General features: G+C 44.0%; 1 protein-coding gene across 4 annotated transcripts in view; it reads right to left on the reverse strand.

Annotated features, from left to right (window-relative positions):
- Positions 1–23,073, reverse strand: part of KCNMA1 (potassium calcium-activated channel subfamily M alpha 1) — a 1,030,169-nt gene that overhangs the window by 412,710 nt on the left and 594,386 nt on the right. For all 4 annotated transcript variants that reach the window (XM_090058809.1, XM_090058810.1, XM_090058812.1 and 1 more), the window contains one exon: positions 21,347–21,458. In XM_090058809.1, coding sequence (XP_089914935.1) covers positions 21,347–21,458 — 112 coding nt within the window. The remainder of the gene's footprint in view (positions 1–21,346; positions 21,459–23,073) is intronic.

Raw genomic sequence — 23,073 nt, forward strand, 5'->3', positions numbered from 1 at the left:
TGCAATTAATGCAACACAATACACTCTGGAGCAGTTCAAGCCAGAGTCAATTGCTCTCAGGTACAGTGTCCACATGTGCACCCGGGACACAAACAATTTGAGCCAGGGCAGAGCAGGTCCCCGGCTGGCTGGGCTGACCAGGCACAATTTACACCCTGGTCACCATCTACATAGATATTTTGGCACAGTAAAGTAGTCCATCATAAGATAGTATTGCCCTTGACAGTACTGTTGTATGGCAAAGTTAATTAGTTTATTGCACCCTAATAGTGGTGCATCTATAGATAGTGATGCCTTACTGCAGAGCTAAATAGTCTATTCCTCAATAAAGTTCACGTGTAAATGCACCCACTCAGAACAAGAACTCTTCTTCAAATACCGATTCTTGTTTCTCTACTTGCCAGATCACAATCCTACCTTTTGGATATTATAGAGCACTGTCATAGTAAGAGCTGAAATATTACACATTCATGAACACCTTCTCACCCCAGGATTGACCAAGAAGTAAAAGGTGAAGACACAATATTGTTGCTTATTAACTCAGATAACTGTATGCATAAATGGAAGGGAAAGTTCTGAAAAGTGTAAGCTGCAATGTAAAGGTATGTTATCACAGCCTACATTTTAAGATTAACAAAGAAGGAATAATCTTTCCCCCAGAAGCCAGGTTTGGCTTATAAAGATTCTTTAATGAAAAGGTATAAGCTATAGAGAACATGGAGAACCTCCAGAATCATCAGGCAGTCACTACGATAGCTGCATGACAGCAGCTCTGTGCTTGCTGCACAAGAGTCAATGAACAGAAGACCCATGTCATACTGCAAGGATCAACCCATCAAACCCCTGTAGCACCTCTAAACTCAGAGGCATGGGGATACAATCTAATAGGCATTAGAAATCCTGAAGCCCAGCCCTACTCAGTTACGGGAGTAGGTTTGTAACTGTGTGGAAAGGGTTGGAAATTCACTTAGATTGACATCTGAGTTCATGGGCATGAGAAGAAATCCTCCATACTCATTCATCTCCAATCAAACTGTTGGCCATCTGGTGGATGGCCATAAACTAGAACTAATGATATGCATTAGTGCAGTTTCCCATTTTCAGTTTGTAGTAAGAATCCTAAACCAGTAATTCCTCATCCTTCCCTTTGATTTACAGTCAATAAATCATCTCAGAGTCTCTTCTCCCCCTTTCACTTGGCCTTGGCTCAGCTAGAAGCCCCTCTCTGCATATATTACCAGCAATGAGAGAGTATTATAAAAAAGCCAAGCTTTTATGGCCTTTCTGCTTTATAAAGAAATTGGTTTTTTTATACCAACAGGCTTAGTACATAAATTGTGTATATAGTACTGCCAAATAAATTTAACACAGCTGTGAATTACAAGGCTATAATTCCACCAAAATATTTCTGGTGCTATCATAAACCATCTGAGCAGAGCTTCAATGAATTCTGATATTTTCAGAGGCCCCAAGGTAACATTTTAGCCTTTTTGTTCAACTGTAATTATCTTGTTTCTTCTAGATGCTTTGTTTCAATAGAAGCAAGGACAAAACTTTCAAAGAAAAATATATTATATCCCACTCCCATTCCCAGAAAGCTAGTGCTCTTGGAGAGACATATGAAAATACTTTGGTGCCTCTTAAACAAGTGGCTCTATAATGATAGTTGGCGGGGGTTGGGGTTTTTTTTACTTCTACCAAAGTCATAAATCCTAGCTGTATTTTAAGGAAAAAAGGTTAAAAACAAGACAATATTTTCTTCAGAATCGTCCAAAGGATTCAAATTACATGCTCATAACATTGTTTATTGCAGGCCAGTATTTACTGCAGGCCTGTTAATGGTTTACATCATTATATAATACTAGCCAATTTCCCATCAAGAATGATGGGGGGAGGGGCTGGGATGGATTGCCACCACCTAACACCCCATGATGCCACTGTTTTTTCTGCCTCTTGCAGGGAGCACGGTGCAGGAGCCGAGGCCAGCACTGCGGGCCCCGGCTCTCCCACATTCTGCCCAGTCCCTGGCAATCATGGCAGTGCTCCCCCACACTTGGAGCACTCTGATTGGCTGTTTCCATCAGCCAGAGTAGAAATAAAGCGTTATGGACAGACAGGCAGACTTAGGCTTTTTTAATATTAGAAGTTTAAAGAATACAATTTGCTAAATAGTCTGTAATCTTATCTAGCATTTATTTCTATCAATAATCTACCAAGGTGAGTGATCTAAATAGTTCCCAGAAATAATACCAAATCTTTTTTTTCTATATGAAAAATTGTCTCTTTACACAGAGGTGCCAAAAAAGGATGAGCAAATCTTCAAGAACTTCAAAACGGTTACAGCGGAACTACACTTGCTGAGATAGTCTAAAGACTATTTCAACAGAAACCATCAACACTGAGATTTGCAGATGCATGAGCTGCGATACTCCTATGCCCCATGTCCAAACCCCTCACGGGTTATTCTGCTAGAAAGGTGTGCATTACAAACACCTCCTTCCCTAGTGGAATAGTCTTCCATTTTCATAAAAGGACTGAAAGACCAGTAATGTCTTTATGAAGACTAGAACTGGTTGAATTATTCACTGTAAAAGAATCATCATGTAAATGTGGTACTTTTTCATCTTGTGAATCAAATCTGATCTCTATGAATACATTTATCATTTCTATGTACAAAGTACTTGAAGCAAACAATTTTCACCCGATGGCTTGTTGTAATCTATTCACTGTGACTATTTGTGGTGAGCATGCAGTCACCTAAGTCACGTTACAGTTTCTGCTCCTTGACTGAATGACCAAAAAAAAAATCTTTTAGATGGAAAAGCAATGTTCATACACATATCCTTGTAAAAACTGGCATCTGCCTGAAGTAAAACCATTCTACATGCACTCAAGTGAACAAAATTCCATCTGCACACATTTTCACAGATAGCAAAACACAAAAAAACAGTCCAAACAGAAATATGGACATAGTCAAATTGAAGAGCTATTCTGGATTACGGCGCACATATGAATTTCATTTTTAAATCAGCCCTACTTTAAGTACTCTCTCAGTAGGAGAATCTCCAATGAGTCTAAGCAAAATTGTTTGACAACCATTAGAACTACGCCACAGCCGAGGTCAGTAAAAGTAAAAGTAAAGAACCTTTTCCTTCAGATTAAAAAGTAAGAATATTTTCTATAGCAAGGCAATTTAAATTATGTGAAGAGTCTATGTGCGTCCCTGCCTTTGACATAAGTTTTGTAGCCCAGTAATGATGACAAAGTTTCTGCTTCAGGTTGACATCTCCCTATGCAAAATCTAGATACCATGTTGCCCTTTGGATTATGAAACCTATGTTACTAGGCAGTTTATAGAGTATGCGACCTTTACATTTGCTTGTTCTGAGCTTCCATAAAAAGTCAACTAAAACCTATGTGCATGTCTACTTCATCAAGAAAGCCCAGGAAGAACAGGTGCTTATAAGATGGAATAGTATGTATTGGTTCAAGAAGTTTGATAAACAAAGAAGGAAAAGGATGTAAAGAATAAACCTGGTCTGGGATGCATGGAGACACAATTCTCACACTCTAGAATAAAGAACTTGACAGACTGGAATGGCAGATCCACTAGGAGGAACAGTATGAGAGATCTGTAAACCCTGGTGAGCTTAGCAGATAATAGATAAGTTCTTGTTTTGTTTTGTTTTTAGATAATGCTACAATATGCTTTCTCTGTAAAGCTTTTCTCCTAAACTAGTATCATATTTTGTTGGAAGCTGCCTGGTCAGAGGTTAACTCTGTCATGATTCCTGAGAAAGAAACCTGGTAAGCAGATGCTTAACTAAAGGGGGGCCTGCTGAAATTATCACAGTGAATTGCAAGGGGACTGAAACCTAAAACCCTGCTCAAGGGAGAGTAGAAGATGGGTTTCCACCCAAAAAACCCTGACATCTAAAGGCCAAAGGCTTAATGTCATTCAACTGGCCATAATGTAGTTATGAGTGTCCCCAAACTGTGATATTGTTTATAGATATATACTGATGAACATATATATGCAACTGAGTTCCAAGGTGGAATCACACAAAGTAAAAGGTAGAAAGGTACAGGCAGTCATCACACTTACGGCAGGTTATGTTCCTGGAAAAGGCCCTGTAAATCAAAACGATGCAAGTCGAATCTGATTTTCCCATAGAAACAATATTATAATAGGGGGTTACGTTCCTGACCAAGGGCCTGATCCCCAAATTTTTATAGAAATGACCATAAACACCATATTTAAATCAACTATTTAATCAACTATAAATGATATACACTGATAAATGATATACACTGTACAGTATAAAGCTTTCTAAAGTGCAATGCAGTAACTAATCACATAAAATTTTATTTAAGCAGAAGGCCATGGGCCAGACACAATCAATTGATAGAACTGGAAGGGAGGCACCGGGACCAGTGTGGGACACTTACTGATGGTAAGCTCCTCAGTCCTCAGGCGGGGCAGGCAGCAGCTGCTCCCCAAGGTGAGCCAAGGCAAGGGTGGGGACTGGGGCTGGTGGTTGGTGCCATGTGCCTCCTCACTCCCTTAGGTGATGTGGGGGCATGGAGCAGTTTCCCAGAGCTGGTGGACCCCACGGAGCAATTCCCCGGAGCCAACAGAGCCCGTGCCAGTCCCTAACCTTGTCCCTGCTTCGCCATGCCTCTGGGAGTGAGAAGGCACACGGCATCAGGGCTGGGAAGTGAAGCAGTTCCCCAGAGCCATCCCCAAGCCTCAGCCCCAGCCACCAGCCCTGTTTCACCTCTGGGAGCACATGGCCTTGGGGAGGAGCCACTGCCTGAGCATACCTCCAGTACGTGTCCCGTGCCAGCCCCAGTGCCTCTGCCGTGCTCCACACCCAACTCGTTGCCTGCCGTAAGTGTGAGGCTCTGGTGCCATGTAATGACAGAGGTCTCCAAGTAATGACAGAGGTGCAAATCACCATAAATCAAAATGCTGTAGGTCAAAGACTGCCTGTACAAGCGTAGAACTTATTCCACTTTACAGAGAACACACGTGGCCTTTGGGGCGGTGCAAAACAACTATGTTTTGATTCGGTTTCGGATTTGGCCATTTCAGAGGACAGTGATTTGTTTTGGTGTTTCAGATCACTGTCATGTTTTGTTTTGGCTGAATCTGTTTTGGAGATTCCTTGGAATCGGTTTCAAATGGGCTGCAAGCCACAGCCCTATCCAGCCAGGATGGTTGGGGCCGGGGTCTTCAGGGCCTCAGCTAGAAACAGGATGGGGCCGTGGGTGGCTCATCTCAGGGAGGGCTGTTGCCCTCTGTGCAAGTGAGGAGACCCCCATGTGGATCTCTGATCCCTGTCACGTTGGATGTGGGGCAGAGAAGCAATGCAGAGTGGCAACCAAGCAAGCCTCCTGGTTCCTGCTGTGCAACTTGGCTCTGCAGGGAACAGAGATCCATGCCAGGGGTCTCCTTGCTGTTGCTGCCCACTCCAGGCTCCCTTAGCAACATGGGGATCTGCGAGGCAGGCAGCAGTGGTGAAGAGACCCCAACATGGATCTCTGTTTCCTGTGGAGCCAGATTGCGCTGCAGGGACTAGCAGTGCCCTGCCACGTGACCTGGCTCTGCAGGGAGCAGTTATCTACACTGGGGGTCTCCTTGCTGCTGCTGCCCACCCCGTGCTGCCCCGGCAACATGAAACTGCCCGGGGTGGCGAGGAGACCCTGGCATGGATCTCTGCTTCCTGATGAGCCAGGTAATGTGGCAGGGACCAGCACTTCCCTGCTGCATGACTTGGCTCTACAGGGAGCAGAGATTTGTGCCAGGGTCTCCTCATAGCCATTGCCACTGCCCGCCCCTTGCAGCCCCAGATCTCTGCTCCCTGTGGAGCCAGGTCATGCAGAAAGGACCAGCACTGCCCTGCCATGTGTCCTGGCTCCACAGGGAGCAGAGATCCACTCTGGGGTCTCCTTGCTACCGCTGCCCACCCCATACAACCCCATGTCGCCAGAGCAATGGCAGCAAGGAGACCCCGGCGCAGATCTCTGATCCCTGCAGAACCAAGTTGTGCAGCAGGGCAGCAGTTGTACAGCTGTTTCCCTGCAAGCCTGGCTCTGAAACGCCAAAATTTTCCAAAACATTTCCAAAACTTTTCAGATGCATCATTTCATTTCGGAGATGTTTCCGAGTCTTCCATTTCAATTCAGATTTGGTGTTTTGGGCACCAAAACACCTCCAAAATGAAACAGCTGACAAAATTTTGCACAACCCTAATGCCCGGATGCACAGAAATGCAAGGCAGAAAAGGATTATAAGGAATTTGCTTGGGAGGAGGAGACTGCCAGAAGCTGCAACTGGGAGTGTGTGTCAACGAGGGCCTGAACTAAGAAATTTTCAAAGAGCCATAGAAAGGTAATACACAATCCCAACTGAAATGAATAAACATTCAGAATGTGCACATTCAGTGCACTTTTAATAATCCACTCTGAGCAAAATTACATACATGAATGGCATGCGAGTAGTTATGCAACTGCATTTTTTGACACGTACATACAGTTTGGACTCTATTTTGCCCTATAGCCAAGTAGAATTACCCCAAGTGTGTACATGCTGGAGAAAAAAATAGAGGAGGAAGATGACTCTCCCAGGTTTTAGCTCAAAAGCCTAATTGTTAGAGCACTTGACTACAGAGTAGGAAACTGGGTTCCAGAACCCCACAACTGGAAAGGGTTTAAACTGCCATCTCCTGCTTTCCAGCAAAATGGTCTAGCTACAGTACAGGCTAAGTGTTGCTCAGGCCTCACCACTTCTCATGATGCTAGCCTACTGGTGATATGTGGGACAAGGGCGAAGAGAATAAGTCTTTTGGCTTGGATGCTGTGGAAGTGAAGTAGGCTTACATTCTAGCCTGGCTGCTGCTTCTTAAAGGGCAGAATCTTTCATAGTGCTATTTATCCATTTTTTATCCAAAGAATATTAAATGCAAGATGGAACAGGTGCTTCAAGAGGAGCACCAGAGAGGTGCTGGGACAATGCCTAACCAGTAGTTCTGTTGTTGGAATACTTTGTTAAGAAGCAGGACATGCACGTTCTGGGTTAGGGAGCATCTACAATAGTGCTACCCAAACTTCTCCTCAGTGTAACCCCATTTCCTCAGCATGGCCTTTCACTCCCAACCTACAGCCCTCCACAACCCCAGGTGTCCCTCACTTCCCAACCACAGCTCCCCCCAGGGCCAGGGCCAGGGCCAGGGCCAGCCCCCACCAGCAGCACCTGAGCCCTGGTTGCCACCTGCAGGAGCTGTAGCTCCTAGTCAGGCTCCTGCTTACCAGCCTTCTAGTGGCAAATCACAGCTGCGCTGGTAGGGGACAGTCAGAGAAGGTGTTTAGCCTAAAGGTGTGACTGTTCAAAATCTGAGCTAGCATTAACACCTATCAACATCTGTGCAGCTCAAAGTTCACTGTGTAACAAGGCCCTAGGTGCCATTTAGATGCATGAAATGAAATTGGATTTAGCTCTTTAGGTGCATTCTTGGGAAGCCTCCTTACAGGAACTCCTACATCTATTAAACCTCTTCTTTCATCAGAGTCCAGCTCCCTATGCATGGGTTAAGAATCTGAGGTTTCAACAGGATTTGCCTTTTGATTAATTTGTTTTTACAAAATGCATTTCTTTAATGATTCAAGCTGCCCAGTGCATTCCTTCTTAATACCATAAAAACCAAGCCTCACGTAGCACAAAGCACACTGGATAATTCCAGAGGTAATTGCTGCTGAATTAATGAGCGATTCATACACATCAGCAAGTGTTTGTTCCAGGGCTTAGAAATAAGGAGGAGACTAGAGAGACTGTGTGAGAAGTTACATATTGGGAATTATGTAAAAAGACTGGGCTGAAGTCTAAATTGCAGGTGGAAATCAGAAACAGGGGTAAAAATTACTGAAGCATAAGCTTCCAGATATAAAATCTATGAACTTTGCATTTTTGGTGCCTGGAAACAGGCACTATGACAAACTTTGTCATAGTAACAATGCTGTAAACTTAAGAAAGAACATCAAAGAAGCTGAGGAGGTCTTGGATAAGCACTGGTATATTAGATTCAAGGAAGAAGAAAAAGAAAGTGTGAGAAGCAGATTATAGTTCATAACTTTCAGAACCAAGAGGATTGGGGGGGGGAGAGGGGCATCCAACCAGGCTAGGTACAACTGAGGACATGGTAAAACAACCTAGCGGAGTGGAATTCCATACAGTTAGCAGCAGCAGTTCCTCAGCATGGAAACTGGTATATCTCTGACGAATCAACTAGTCAAATGCAGAAAAGTAAGAAGGTAGTTGCATGCCCTGAGCAAAGCTGGGTGCCCATAATAAATACCAGTAACTGGAATCGCTTATTTATGACCATCAATGAAACTTACTTAATATAACTGAAACTTGACAGGAAAAGGCACGTGACTGGAATGTTAAAAATCAATCATCGTATTTGGAATGGATTTAGTGAACAAAGGAAGAAGGGTACTAGCACTCTGTCAAAAGTGACATTTCCTGTTTCTGGATCATGGATAGCTTGGAAGAAAATAATCTTGAATTCTTATGATCAATGCCCTAACATATTTCATAAGATAAAGTAACAGCTGTTGTCTGCAACAGGCCACCCAGTCACATCTAATCAAAATATGCACTTAGGATGGAACAATCCCATACAGTGGTACAGGATTGGGATTGACTGGCTGGGCAGCAGCTCTGCAGAAAAGGACCTGGGGTTTACAATGAATAACCTGAATACGAGGCAACAGTATGCCCCTGTTGCGGAGAAGGCAAATGCCATACTGGGCTGCATTAGTAGAAGCGCTGCCAGCAGATCAAAGGAAGTGATTATTCCCCTCTATTCAGCACTGATGAGGCCACATCTGGAGTACTGTGTTCAGTTTTGGGCCCCTCACTACACAAAGGATGTTGACAAGTTGGAGAGAGTCCAGCAGAAGGCAATAAAAATGCTTTGGCGGCACAGCCATGTGACTTATGAGAAGAGGCTGAGTGGACTGGTCTTATTTATCAAATTGGTAGAGAAAACAAAAGGACACAAAGATAACTCTATGGCCTGCAGAGTTTAGGATTTTTTGTAAAGCTTCTTGTGAATAAAAAAAGCCTAACAATGTTAGTGATCTATTACTAGATGGAAATCATCAGTACTAACACAGAAAAGGAAAAAATTCCCTCTGTTCTCTCTTTGAGTTACAGACAGATGATATGTCCATGTGGCATGATAATGATGAAATGCTTATTTTTCAGGACTAATTTAAGAGGATAATTAAACTCAGAAAACACATTTTCTGAGTAGTCAGTCCCAGCCATAGCCAGCCTATCAGAGGCATGACACAGATGGGCACGTGCCGCACCCCTCGGGTCCCCTCGGGCTCTGCGGCCCCCCCCATTGGGCACCTCAGAGACAGCCACCCAGACGGAGCCCATGGTTCTGGGCTCCACGTAGACGGAGCCCCTGGCTCTTGGCTGCGGGGGCTGCCTGTCCCTTTTTCAGGCTCTGGGGCCCGGGAGCATGGCCACCTCCCCTTGCGGGCTCTGCTCCCTACTGGGGTCTCTGGCACGCCAGCTGGAGGAGCTCCAGGCCACAGTCCAGAGACTGCGTGCCATCAGGGACTGCGAGCAGGAGATAGACTCCTACTGCCAGGCCCTTCTCCCCCGGGACCCGCAGGGTAGAGCACCATCTCCCTCCAGGACTAAGGAGGACTCTGGGATCTCCCGCTCTGCCCAGTTAGGGACATGGACCAAGGTGGTCAAGGGCCCCAAGGCCCGCCGCACCAAGGCCCCTCCCTCGCCGCACCTTAGCAACAGGTTCGCACCTCTTGCAGCCCCAGCAGAGCCTGCTCAGTTGCCAGCTCCCGCAGGCAACCCAGGCTCAACCACAGCTACTGCCCCCGCTCTTCCCAAGACAAAATGAAAGGTGTTTGTTGTGGGAGACTCCAACCTGCGGCGGATTGAGGGGGCAATCTGCTGCCCTGACCCCTTAGCCCGGGAAGTCTGCTGCTTCCCGGGGGCCCGCAGCCGAGACATTGCGGAGAGGATCCCAGAGCTCCTCTGGCCCACTGACCACTATCCCATGCTCCTTATTCATGTGGGCACCAATGACACGGCTCGGAGCACCCCCAGCCAGGTCATGAGGCGCTACAGGGAGTTGGGAGTGGGGCTTAGGGGTCTGGGAGCTCAGGTGGTGTTTTCGTCGATCCTCCCAGTCTTGGGCTATGGGCTGATGAGGGAGAGGAGGATCCACGTAGTGAACCAAAGACTGCGGAGCTGGTGTCATCGGGAAGGCTTTGGCTTCCACAACCACAGCCCACTCTTTGGCGAGAGAGGCAGTGAGCTGCTGGGAAGAGATGGCCTCCACCTCTCCCCCCTGAGGAGGAGGCTCTTCTCAGCCAGGCTGGCTGACCTGCTCCACCTGGCTTAAAACTAAGCGCGGTGGGGGATGGGGGGATTCCTGCCACTGCTGGCCCGCTGAGCAACCCTTGCAAAGCCAGCAGACCAAGGCACTTAAGGGAGCCCACCCCTGCCCCAGCCCTGGCACAATCTGTGGGCAAGGCAAGAGCCCCCAAGGGCACATTTGCCTGCCTGTACACTAATGCCAGGAGCCTGGGCAACAAGCAGGACGAGCTCATCCTCCTGCTCAGTGCAAAGAATTATGACGTCTTTGGGATAACGGAGACCTGGTGGGACTCCACCCATGACTGGACCACGGGTATAGAGGGCTATACCCTGTACAGGAGGGATCGTGTTGACAAAAGGAGCGGGGGTGTAGCTCTCTATGTGAACGAGAGCTACATGTCCCTGCAAGCTGATGTTGGCAACCAGCACAGACAGCTAGAGACCCTCTGGGTAAAAATTTGTGGGGAATACAGCACAGGGGACACAATGGTGGGAGTCTACTACAGACCTCCCACTCAAAGTCCCGAGCTTGACCAGGAGTTCGCCCGGGAACTGACTGAGGCCGCTTGCTCCAGGATCTTGGTTGTCATGGGTGACTTCAATTACCCGGACATCTCCTGGAAAGATCACTCAGCAAAATCTGAGTGGTCACAAAGCTTTCTCTCATGCGTGGATGACCTCTACCTGACTCAAGAACTCTATGGGCCAACGAGAGGAAAAGCGCTGCTCGACCTTGGTACTGGCTATGGGGGACAACCTAATCAGTGACCTAGTGATCGATGAGAAGCTGGGTGACAGCGACCATGAGCTGATCACCTTCACCATTCGCCGTAAAGCTGGCAAATCAGTCAGCAACACAGAAGTCCTTGACTTCAGAAAAGCCGACTTTGACAAGCTCAAGAGCTTGTCGGTCAGGCCCTTAGGGACCATGACCCCAGGGAGATGGGAGTTCAAGAAGAGTGGTTGCTTCTCAAGGAAGCAATCCTCAATGCACAAGCTAAATCTGTTCCAACACGGAGGAAAGGCAGCAAGAAGGCACAGCAGGCCCCCTGGCTCTCCAGGGACCTAGCGGACCTCCTACAGCTAAAAAGGAAAGCCTACAAAGGATGGAGGATGGGATTCACCTCCAAGGAGGATTATTCTGCACTGGTCCGGTCCAGCAGGGAGCAAACCAGGAAAGCCAAGGCTGCAACTGAACTCCAACTAGCTTCACGCATCAAGGACAACAAAAAGTCCTTTTTCAGATATGTGGGGAGCCGGATGAAAAGCAAGGGCAACGTTGGACCCCTGCTAAACCAGATGGGGCAACTGACAACTGGCGCCCAGGAAAAAGCCAACCTATTAAATAGGTACTTTGCATCAGTCTTTCATCAGTCCCATGGGACACCCATGCCTGCTCTAGGACAGGGATATCCAGGTGATGGGGATCCCCTACCCTCCATAAATGCTAACCTCGTGAAGGAACACCTTGAGAAGCTGGATACCTTCAAGTCAGCCGGCCCTGACGATCTGCACCCCAGGGTACTCAAGGAGCTGGTGAGCGTCATAGCCTGAAAGACATGGGGCTCTTGAGCCTGGAAAAGCGTAGGCTCAGGGGTGATCTGATGGCCACCTATAAGTTTATCAGGGGTCACCACCAGGATCTGGGAGAACGTTTGTTCACCAGAGCGTCCCAAGGGATGACTAGGTCAAATGGTCATAAACTCCTGCAAGACTGTTTCAGGCTGGACATAAGGAAGAATTTCTTTACTGTCCGAGCCCCCAAGGTCTGGAACAGTCTGCCAGCGGAGGTGTTTCAAGCACCTACATTGAACACCTTCAAGAGTAAATTGGATGCTTATCTTGCTGGGATCCTATAACTCCAGCTGACTTCCTGCCCTTTGGGCAGGGGGCTGGACTCGATGATCTCCCGAGGTCCCTTCCAGCCCTGATGTCTATGAAATCTATGAAATCTACATTTCACAATTTTCAAATCAGCGAGGCTGGGTAACCTGTAGACAAGTCCTAAAAAAAAAAAATCTCTGGTTTGCTCTCATCATCAATGTTCATTTACAATCCGTCTTACTATCATAGTCTGAATTGACTAAATTCCAGAAGACTGGATGAAAGTTTAATATTAAACAAATATCCCAAGCAAAATAATGAAACAACTGATATGGGATATTATCTATATTTTATTGAAGTAGATAATATAATAAATGACAGTCAACATGAGATTGAGAGAAAATGTATTTTATACTGTTTTATGAACTGACATATTTAGTTGATAAAGATAATGGTGCCAATGTAATTTACTCAGACTTCTGTAAGACCTTTGAAATGTTAGTGCATAACATTTTGAGTAAGAAATGTGAACAATACAAATTAACACAACATGCATTAAACGGATTCAGAATTGGCTAACTGATGGTTTTCAAAATGTAAGTGTAAATGAAGAAACATTGTCAAGCAGGTGTGATTACTGTGCACTGTTTCAGGCTTTGGTGTCTAGTACTACGCTATTTAATGGTTGGTTTTATTAGGAACATCCTAAAAAGCAGTGTCTTAGAAAAAAGCTTGGAGAAGTTCAGGGTAGAAAATCAGGTAGGTAGAAGTCGTCATTTCTTCCACTGTTTGCTTTGTTTTGTTTTGGAGGTTTGAGGGGTTTATTTTGTATCTTGGATCAAAGAACCATTGAAAAAATCATAATCATCACTTGGAATAAAGAGCAGGCTTAGGTAGGATCCATTTCTGGAGGAATCTAAGTGCTGCCCACTGAAATGAATGAGAAACCTGGGCAGTTCTGGAAGGTGAAATCGAATTAATCCCTGGGGGAATATGAACTGCATATTAGCTCCCCACTAAACATATAAGAGAATTATGTAAGGAGGTATAGAATGCTGCCCTGATTCTGGCTTTGTAAACCAAAACTATGCTGGCAGCTACATTTTAGACATCTAACAGGAAAAATAGTATTTAGCCCTAAAACTAAATTTGAACACTCTTACTTATTTCAAGTGGTACCTAAATACTGGAGCATTTTGACCCATTTCAATATGACTTCTTATCAGTGAGGGTACCAAAATGATAATGAGGTTAGCATTTTACAAGTAACCTGAAGCAGAGAGGATTAACCTACAAAAATCCTTACAATGATTAGTTTCTGTGCTGGGAAACAGAACCTAGGGTTACAATCTCATATCTTTTGCCCAAAATTTTTAAGCCTTGTTACACTTTACACTGTGAGCTGCACAAATGTTGATCCCTGTTAGTGCTAACTTGCGCTTGGAGTACTTACATTCAGGCCCACAGGGACCTGGAAGACTGAAAGGTAAGAATCCCCCCTGCCCATTTCAGGCTATTCCTCTCTCCCCTGGGGCTCCCCTGGTTCCTTCCTGCACCCTTCAGCGTCCCCACCACGCACACCCTGCCACCGCTTACTTGTGGCTTCCCACACTGTCTGTCCCAGGGGAGTAGCAGGGGAGAGTTAACCTGCCTGCTCAGTCCAGAGAGGAGCAGCTTGGCAGCAGTGGCTGAGCAAGCAGGTTAACCATTCCCTGTCTGCTCCCCTGGGACAAACAGTGGAGGCAGCCACAAGTAAATTGTGGGGCGGCAGTAAGCAAGGATCTGGGGTGCTGAGGAGGCTGTGGCTGATCACAGCTAGGGGGCAGGAGGTGAAGCTGGAGTGTTTACACTAAGGTATGGCCTAGAGTGGCTATACCTTTGCATAACACTAGGTAGGTAACACAGATCAGAGATAATCCTGCCCTGGAGTGGTGCAACTCTGAGCCACCTAATGAGTGCTTAAAACTAGTTTCAAGTATTAATGTGTGGACAGGTGTTAAGACCTCCTGGAGCCACTCAAAATTACTACCTAACAAGGCCCTTAGATTATGCAATTGACCACCCAAGCACCAATGCCAAAAAAAAAGAAAGCAATAGAAAAGGAGTTAGGAGGTAAGGAAAATGAGGACCAACACTTATGAAAAATAAAACATTTAAATCTTATTATTGCTCTACTTCAGCAAATAGATGTAATGCATTTATTAAAAACATTATGAAAATTATAAAATTTACCCTTTGGGTTTACAGATGTGCAATAATATGTTAATTTATTCCTTGAAGGAAGTAACAATACTTAGAAGACTAATAAGAAGAAAACTAAAGATGTGAAACCTTGCACTGCAATTAATACACCTGGCACTTCTACATCAAATAACAGATTTTGGAATTAGAGGTAATTATTGATGCCTTAGTTCCAGTTTTTATTACATAATGATTTTATACAAACATATATTTCCTTTAGTCTTACAACAGGAACCCAATTCCAGGAAATAACTTGAACTTGAATTATGTTGAAATTTCTAAAGGTACACTACATATAAAAATATGCATGACAAAATTAAAAAAAAACAGTAAACATCCTACTGAACTGTTTTAAAATTTACACTGTCAGCTTCTTTTATTCCACCTCCTTTTTCCAATCATTTTCTGACTAACATTGTATGTGATTATTTTAAGTTAGTTGCATATCTAGGTCTACCATTACAATTTCAATTAAAAAAAATTATATTAGTATTTTGTTTGCTTTGGTTTATATTGTACATATCAAGATTTGGGTAGAGCACCACTAGGGTGGTAAAATGAAAGCATTCATATTTTTCATTTCTCTAGTTCTTAATTCAGATTTATATTAGTCATTTTAACATGTTTTCTATAGGGATAGAGTTAACTCTTTCTTCTGAAAACAGTTTCTGAGGGGAAAGCTGAAAAGTACTGTATTTAATATAAAGACATTAGGCTCTTTTCAATATCATATTATTCTCAAACGGCAAAGCATGGAGGGTGTTAAGAAAAGACTTTCATTAAAATCTTAGTAGTCATTTGAAGCTATTCAGGGCATACAAGTACATAATATTATATGAGAGAGGAAGTGAGGGTATATAATATGCAGCTGAATCAAGGGATAATGCAAGGAGTTTCCATTTTTCCATAGAGAAGTTGAATTTGAGAGTGAATGGCTTCACACTGTGTTTTAAAAGTTTAGTGGATTTGTAACAACTGTCCTGTACACTTACTTGATGCAGGATAGTTTATAAATGCTTATAATAGTATCTAATTACAAAATGAGAAGTTCCTGGTTAATGTCTTCTATTGGGCCAACTGCATCAGTGATTCTCAACAAGGGTGCCACACAATGTTAGCACTGTTCACAAGATAAAACCCACAGATTTCAAATAGGAATTCATGGTGTTAAAAGTATTCTGACCTGTTGAAATCTTTCTGAGTTCTTTACCACAGAAACATTGTTCTATTGTTTTTCTGTACTCAACAACTAAGTAAAAACTAGGAGCTGGCATTTTCCAAGGGGAAAATGAGTCTGAAAAGGTTGAAAACCACTGAACGTTGTTAGTAGAGACAGCAGACACGAGTAAGGGTACAAGATGCTCTTAACTCAAGTCTGGATTCCAAATTGGAAAACTTAAGTGAGCTCTTTCAGATATCTTCTTGGTCACTAGATGGCAGAAATGCACAGTACTTACAGAACAAAAGTACAAAAATTAGAGCAAGTTTAGGACAAAAAAAAAATTAGACTCTAACCTATGGCTACAAAAATGGAAAGCTAGAGGAAACCAATTCTTAGAGGATTGATAAAAGTTTTGGAATGTGTAGTTCTTTTAGTAAGCAGTTTGGAGCCACAGGCTCAAACAATGCAACTCAGGTCTGCGACAAGCTGGGACAGATCTGCCATTTCTCCCTGCCCCCTGCCTGCAGCATGGGCACAGGTCCCCATCACTCTGCCCTAGGCCAGCTGAAGCCTTCTGCCACTGGAATGAGCTGAAACCCTCTGCTGCCAAAATGCTGATGAAACCTCACTGCTAACATGCTGCTGATATTTCCCTGTCTGTGCACGCTGGATCCAGTAGCTCTGCAGGATGCGAGTTGCCAACTCATTTTATATCACTGAAATATTTCCAGGTTCCAGTTTACCATCATCACAACAATAGCCCTGTTTAAATCAGGAGATGTCAAAAGTCCTGTGTTTAAAATGATATTTTCTTCATTTTATAAGAATATACTCTGGGATGCACAAGGTTACAGTCAAAGCAATAATGTCCGAGCAAGCCATAGGCTAGAATTTGTTTGTGTGAAACACAGTAATTGCAGCTAATAGCTAAATCAGTTAAAACAGAGGTCTCCTGTAGGTAATTCATGTACAGAAAAAGGTGTGAATCTATTAAATAAAACTCTGACTGTGAATAATTTGCCCAGCTTTAGACAAGGATTTTCTAAAGCAATACAATAGCAAAATGACCAACAGTTGTTTGGGCTGTATGTGCAAAAGGCTCTCATCACAAAACAAGTGGGTTGCAATTACACTTAAAATATTGGACTAAATTTCTTGCTAATGTAAATATTTTGATGAAGTTCCATCAAAGCCATATTTTCTCTGATGCAGCTCATCAATTTACATCAGCAGAAAATTTGGCTGATTATGCTAAATTTGAGGTTTATTCAATGAACAGCAGTAGCAATGAGGTACTGGGTTTGATTTATAAAGACAAATAAAAATAAAAAAACAACTCACCCACCCTAATGTGGAGGCACATGGCCCCCCATGCCCTTATGCTGATCATGCAGCCAGGGTAAAGTGGGTGTGGTACGGAGCCATGGCTCATCCGGTGAGTGCAGAGATGAGGAGCAGCTCCCACCACTGCACACCGCTTGTTTGGAGGCAGTGCAACAGCTCCATCCTGCACCTGCCCTGCCCCAGTGGGGTGAGCAGAAGGAGGGCACAGCGCCTACTCCCAGCACTGTTGCCACCTGCCTGGAGTGCAGCCTGGTGCAGCCCCAGCCCCGCTTGCCCCACCCTGTCCTGCTCCATGCAGATCATGGGGCTCACACCTCCACCCGCATGTCCTCCTGGACAAGTGGTGGGAGTAGTAGCAGGAGCTGCTGGACGAGCTGCCAGATAAGCAAGTCCCAGACCAGCAGCGCACAGTGGTGTGAGCCGGCCCCCACTCCCTATGCCCCCCAGACAAGCCATGGCTCCATCCCGCACCCACCCCATGCCAGCTGGGCAGCACTTGCCCCAGCCCCTGTCCCATCCCGAGCCTCACTCCCCCCCTCACTGTGGGGCATTGATCTGCCCCCCATGTTCCTTCCCTCCCTGCTCCCCTTCCACCACAACAGACTTACCAGCTGGATGCAGCAGTACCAAGCATCATAAAGGAACCAATCCCCCATTTATAACATTGTTCCTATGGGAAAACTGGTTCTGAGTTACAATGTTTCAACTTAAGATGCGATTTTCAGGAGCCAATTATGTCATAACTCTGAGAACTGCCTGCACTTATCCACTTTTGAACACAGTACTAAAATTTTTAGGTCAGGTCAGGATTGAAAACCTGCTACCGCTATGTCCATAAGCAGTACAACCTGTAAGGGTCAACGCCAAGTGCTGGGAGGTGGTTAATTAACTTGGCAACGTGAGGAAGGCTTCGCCTAGATGAGCACCTGAGGGTGATGGAACCCTTGATGGAGGAAATGCCATCAAAAGGTGGATAAGCATAATCAGTGATTTTGCCAATGGTATCTAAACAGGGCAGATTGGGCTCTTTGGCCATGGCTGGCAACCAATCTAAGAGTGGAGTCCCAAAAGGCAGGCAGATGGAAGGCCTCCTCTGCACTGGCAACTCCTGCAGCATAGCTGGTTCCAAACATTTTGACTTCCATCCTTCCTTTGGACCAAACCAGTGAAGCCCAGAGGGTGACGTCTCCATATCAACTGTGATGTCTCTGTATCAAACCAGTGTCTTCATATCAACTTCCCAGGCTATTTGAGCCACACCACATGGGCCGAATCTCTGAATCCAAATCAAATCAGGAGACAAATAAAAAGTTCTGAATCTATTTGAAGCCTCCAAATCAATTCGGAAAAGATTCAGAGGCAGATTCATAGATTCAGGCAGTCCCTGCTTGCTGCTGCAGGGAGCTGGACCCGGGCTTTGTGCCCGTAAGTAGGGGGCAGGGGAGGTAATTGGAAGAGGGGGAGGGCACCTTGGGGGGACCCCAGCCAGGCCCCAGCATTCTGGCTCTTTAAATAAAAAAAGTTCTGCACTCACTGGCTGCTGCAGCAGTCGCTAGAGCCTTGTGGCAGAGCACCCCCATGCAGCGCAGGGCAGAAGGAGTTGAACCCCTGCCCTCCCTCCACTACCTGGCAAGAGCCAGTGAATGCAGGGCTTTTTTTTTGCTTTTTTTTTTTTTTTTTTTAAAGGCAGAACAGGTTTTGCCATCTGGCTAAAGAATGAAAATTTATCGTTAATGCATATCATTGGATTTTGCACATAAATTCTCTCACTGACGCATCTAGGAAGCATCTAAGAATAACAATTTGCAAAGGAGGTCTAAATTATAGATCTAGCAGGAAACTCTGATGAATCACAGTAAATTCTTTCACTAAAAATCTGTTTGCTCCTAAGGAAGAAAACACTCTCTAGAACAAACACTGGCAGAGCAGTGCAAAACTAAAGTACAGTACTCCAGGCATACTTCTATTTACTTCACATAAAAGTTCTGTCACTCAGCAAGGTACAACAGCCTTAACAAGAAAGAATGAACTAACAGGCAAAAGTAAAACTGCACACAACAGTCAAGGAGATGATACCCTGGCTTGAGTCAGAGAGCATACTCCGGCCCTGATGTAGTAAAGAACTTACTGTTTCTGCAAAGTGCCATCTGGTACAGAAGAATTGCCAAAAATTCACTTTTTGTTGTGGTACAACCATGAGAAATGTATGCAGTCACTACACCGACAAGCACTTAGTTAAACATATCTGCTTCGTTGTAGGCCCCACTTCTCAAGTTTTTTGGATGCAAGCCACAGGTATGCATTTATTATTCCCTTAATTCAATCTCATCTGTCATACTGTGCTTTTCATCTTCAGATTTTGATCATCTAGCCATTTTTCTAATTATCGTTATCTGAAACTTCCAGGAAAATCCTTGATATGGTTACAAACTAATTCATACATCATTACCCCCTTATCTACCTAATGTTAAAGGTTTCCCCGTGAGGTCAATGCAAGTACAAATACATGCATTTTCTTATTAGCTCATATATTCAGTTTTCTATTCCCATGTAATCTATTTAATAAATTGCCAAACTTTGAGGTTTTCTGACCTAAGAACTTCAGCTATGCATGAGTTATTTTCACATGTGCAGATATAAATTTATGTTAGATTATGACACTAATTTATTCTGCCAGAGTTCTTCCTGTTTTTTTCTCTGGCCCAGGGAGATTCATGTGGATGTCCATGGTTATCTTTTGCACTCCACACCAGTCCCTAATCATTCCATTATTTTCCCATCTTGGCTGCCGATACATCCCAAAATCAAGTTTAAAAAGTCTTATTTGGCAAAAATCTAGTATGTCTATCTCATGTGAATTTTAGTTCTCTCTCTCATGCTGGATAGTTGCAGTGCAACAGTGAGCAATCACTACATTCCCCCGCATTCCCACATGCATGTTTTAAATATCATGCATAAATAGTCATTCCAATCCTCACAGATGGAAAATCATTTGCTGATGTATTTCAATATAAAACAAGAAAATTTAGGATTTTACCTTACATCTGTCTTTATTAGTAATTGTAGCAGAGACAATTATCTCTCACATATTATAAACGTTGCAAATTTTCATGTATTTTTTCATTTTCCAAACCAGCCCAAGTACCTTTTGTCAGTACTAGGGACACATTAAATTGCAGGGACATTTATGGAGTTCCTCTCTAAGTTAGGAGTGAGATACTCCCAGTGCTCCCTTGAGATCACTGCTGTCCCCCTGATCTGCTAAATCCAAGCTGATCACTCTTCTCAGTTTCCATGAACAAAGCTGATGTACTTTGCCAGTGAAGATCTCTTGAAATAAGAGGAGCCAAGAGCTGCTGCCCCATTCCTTGGTTAAGCACAAGCACTTCTGGCGCACAAGTAATACATTTCTTCTTAAAACAATGATAATGCATTACAGAAGTAATGCTAATGAGACTTTTTCTTGGGTAATAAACTTCAGGGTTTGATCCATACTTTTTCTAAGTAAAGGAAAGCCTGTATTTTATGTAAGATCCTCCAAGCTCTATGTTGGACATACAGGTGTTCTTTTTAGTAAATCTCTCTCTTGAACAATCTCTGGGTTGTTTTTTTTTCATTTTGTGAATTTTTCATTTTAACCATTTTGCATTTTCACATTTTTGTACCTTCTTTTATTTAAACTGATCTTCTCTTCACAAGCTCAGCAATCTTCCTAATATCTCAGTCAACCTTTCAAATCTATATAATGTAAAATACGTTTTAAAGAAATGTTGTTAATTTAAATGATGTATGGATCTCTGGTGTTTACAGCAATGAAGTTATAAAAATAAATGCTTTAGATTGTGTGTTCAGATTGGGAACTGCATCATGCAAGTCAAACATACCTTTTATAAACACAGCCTTATGTCCGGCAATTCTCCTTGTATTCCAGAATTCACTGCCAAGCAAATGCCAGATCACCCTTCATACAGATACCATTTGGAATTACAGTGGTCCAACAAAATTAAAGTGGGCTAAGGAAACATCTTTTTCAGTATAATGCATCTATCTGCTGCACTGGATAGCGAACAGAACATACGTTTGCCCTTTGATGAAGCGGGAGGGGACAAATCTTACACTGCATTCCACCATTTTTAAACTAGTCTACGTGCACTGAACTTCTGTTCTCTTATGGGTATAGACTGGTTTTGTGTGCCAAACTTCTGTTAGGGGTATTAACTAGTTTCTGATCACTTATACTAGTAAAAATGTAATGTCTGTACCTGGCCATAGTATCACAAATTAAGAGCAGAGAAATTGTACTAGCTTTGTGTGTTGTGATATTAACAGCATAAAGGAAAAGGTAGTTTACTTACCAAGCCAACTTCTGTTTAAATACACTGACACAAACACTGGAGGAACTGTGAAGAAATCTACCACTGAGTTAACTTCCAGCCAAAACCACAGCTTGTCATTGGCTGCTATGAACTGTAAAAGGAAGGGGAAAGAATCAAACTATAAGCATGTTGCTACAGTGGGGTGGTATTCTTCCTTCAAAATCCAAACACTAGTATTTATCTGGGAGATACAGTGTATGTTTTGGATTACATAGCAACATCATTGACATTAACAAATAGGAAAGTCTTAAATCAGGGAGAGAAACTGAGAGCATTTATCTACTGACTTCTCAAAACAGTGGTAAGGAGATTCCGATTCAACAGTGTTCTTTCCACATTTATTCAACAATATAGAAATAAGCCTTTAAAAATAATTTATGAGAAATCAAAAAAGAAAATCAGTAGTCAGCATTATTTCCCCACTTCAGTCTGTAAAATTCTGAGGAAGGGGTTTGGCTGCAATCACCTCCAAATATTGCACATACAAATACTAGAAAAAATGTGAATGATCTCAGCAGGATTATAAATATAACATGTGATAAATCTTTAGCACTAGTGTTCCCTTGAGGAGAAGAGGCTCTGCAACAGTGCTGGATTTGAATGAAAACAGAAACCTAGAAATACAAATACTTGTGCATTAAAGACATTCAGTTAGAGAAACCTGGGGTAATTCATCCCAGTAAGGGCTTGAAATTTGGGGTATCATAATGAAAAGCAATACCTTTAATACTTTAAATATACTTAATACCATCTCTGATTCTACAAGCTTTACAAGTCTCTATCTTGAAGTGACCAAACCTGTCCAACATCACTTCACATAAAATATGGTACATGCCATTTATACTGTAACTATAAAAAGAAATTATTTAAGAGGGACCTGCAATGATATTAGTCTTGTTACGGTTATATTTAGAGCACAAAGTATTCTTTTTCACTACAGAACTGGCATTCAAATAACTGATACCTGCTTAATAGGGCTGTGCGAAGCTTCAGGTGGTGATTTGATTTGGAGGAGATTCAGCCTGATTTGGTGGACGAATCTCCAAATCCGAATCGAATCAGGAGACCAATTAAAAGGTCCAAATTGATTCAAAGCTCTCCAAATCAAGATTCAGAGAGCTTTGATGATTTGGCAGTCCCCGGTGGCTGCAACCAACTCCAAGCTGGTACTAGGAATGGAGGAGGGGGAGCTCTGGGAGAGAACCATGGGGGGGACCCCTGCCAGCTTCCCCGACCACCACTCCCCCAGCCCCCCACTCTGCACAAGCCCCCCCAACCCCCACCCCATGGATGCCCCACCTGGGCCAGCTCCGTCTCTTTCAAAAAAAAGACCCAAGAAAAGCTCCGGGACTCACCACTCCTGCAGCCATGGGGCTTTGTAGGGGGTTGTGGAAGAACCCCCCCATGTGGCATGGGGCAGTGGGGGGCAGTGGGGGCAGCAGGGATCACCCCCCGACAGCAAGAGCAGTGAGTCTAGGGGTTTTCTCATTTTATTTTCTTATAGGGCGCGAGCCAGCCTGGGTGGGGCACCCAAGAGGGGCTGGGGGAGTGAGGGGGGAGTTGGGATTGTCCCCTCCCCCACTCGGCAGCACCTGGTGAACCAGGGCTTTTTTTCTCCAAAGAGCCAGGAGCTGGGGTGGGTGGGGCAGCCATTCCAGGCTGGCGGGGATTGGCCTGGCTGATTCAGAGATTCAGCAGCAGCTGAA

This window comes from Crocodylus siamensis, chromosome 7 (genome assembly GCF_052110815.1).
Source record: "Crocodylus siamensis isolate JL-2025a chromosome 7, ASM5211081v1, whole genome shotgun sequence".
In the NCBI taxonomy this organism is placed as follows: Eukaryota; Metazoa; Chordata; order Crocodylia; family Crocodylidae; genus Crocodylus; species Crocodylus siamensis.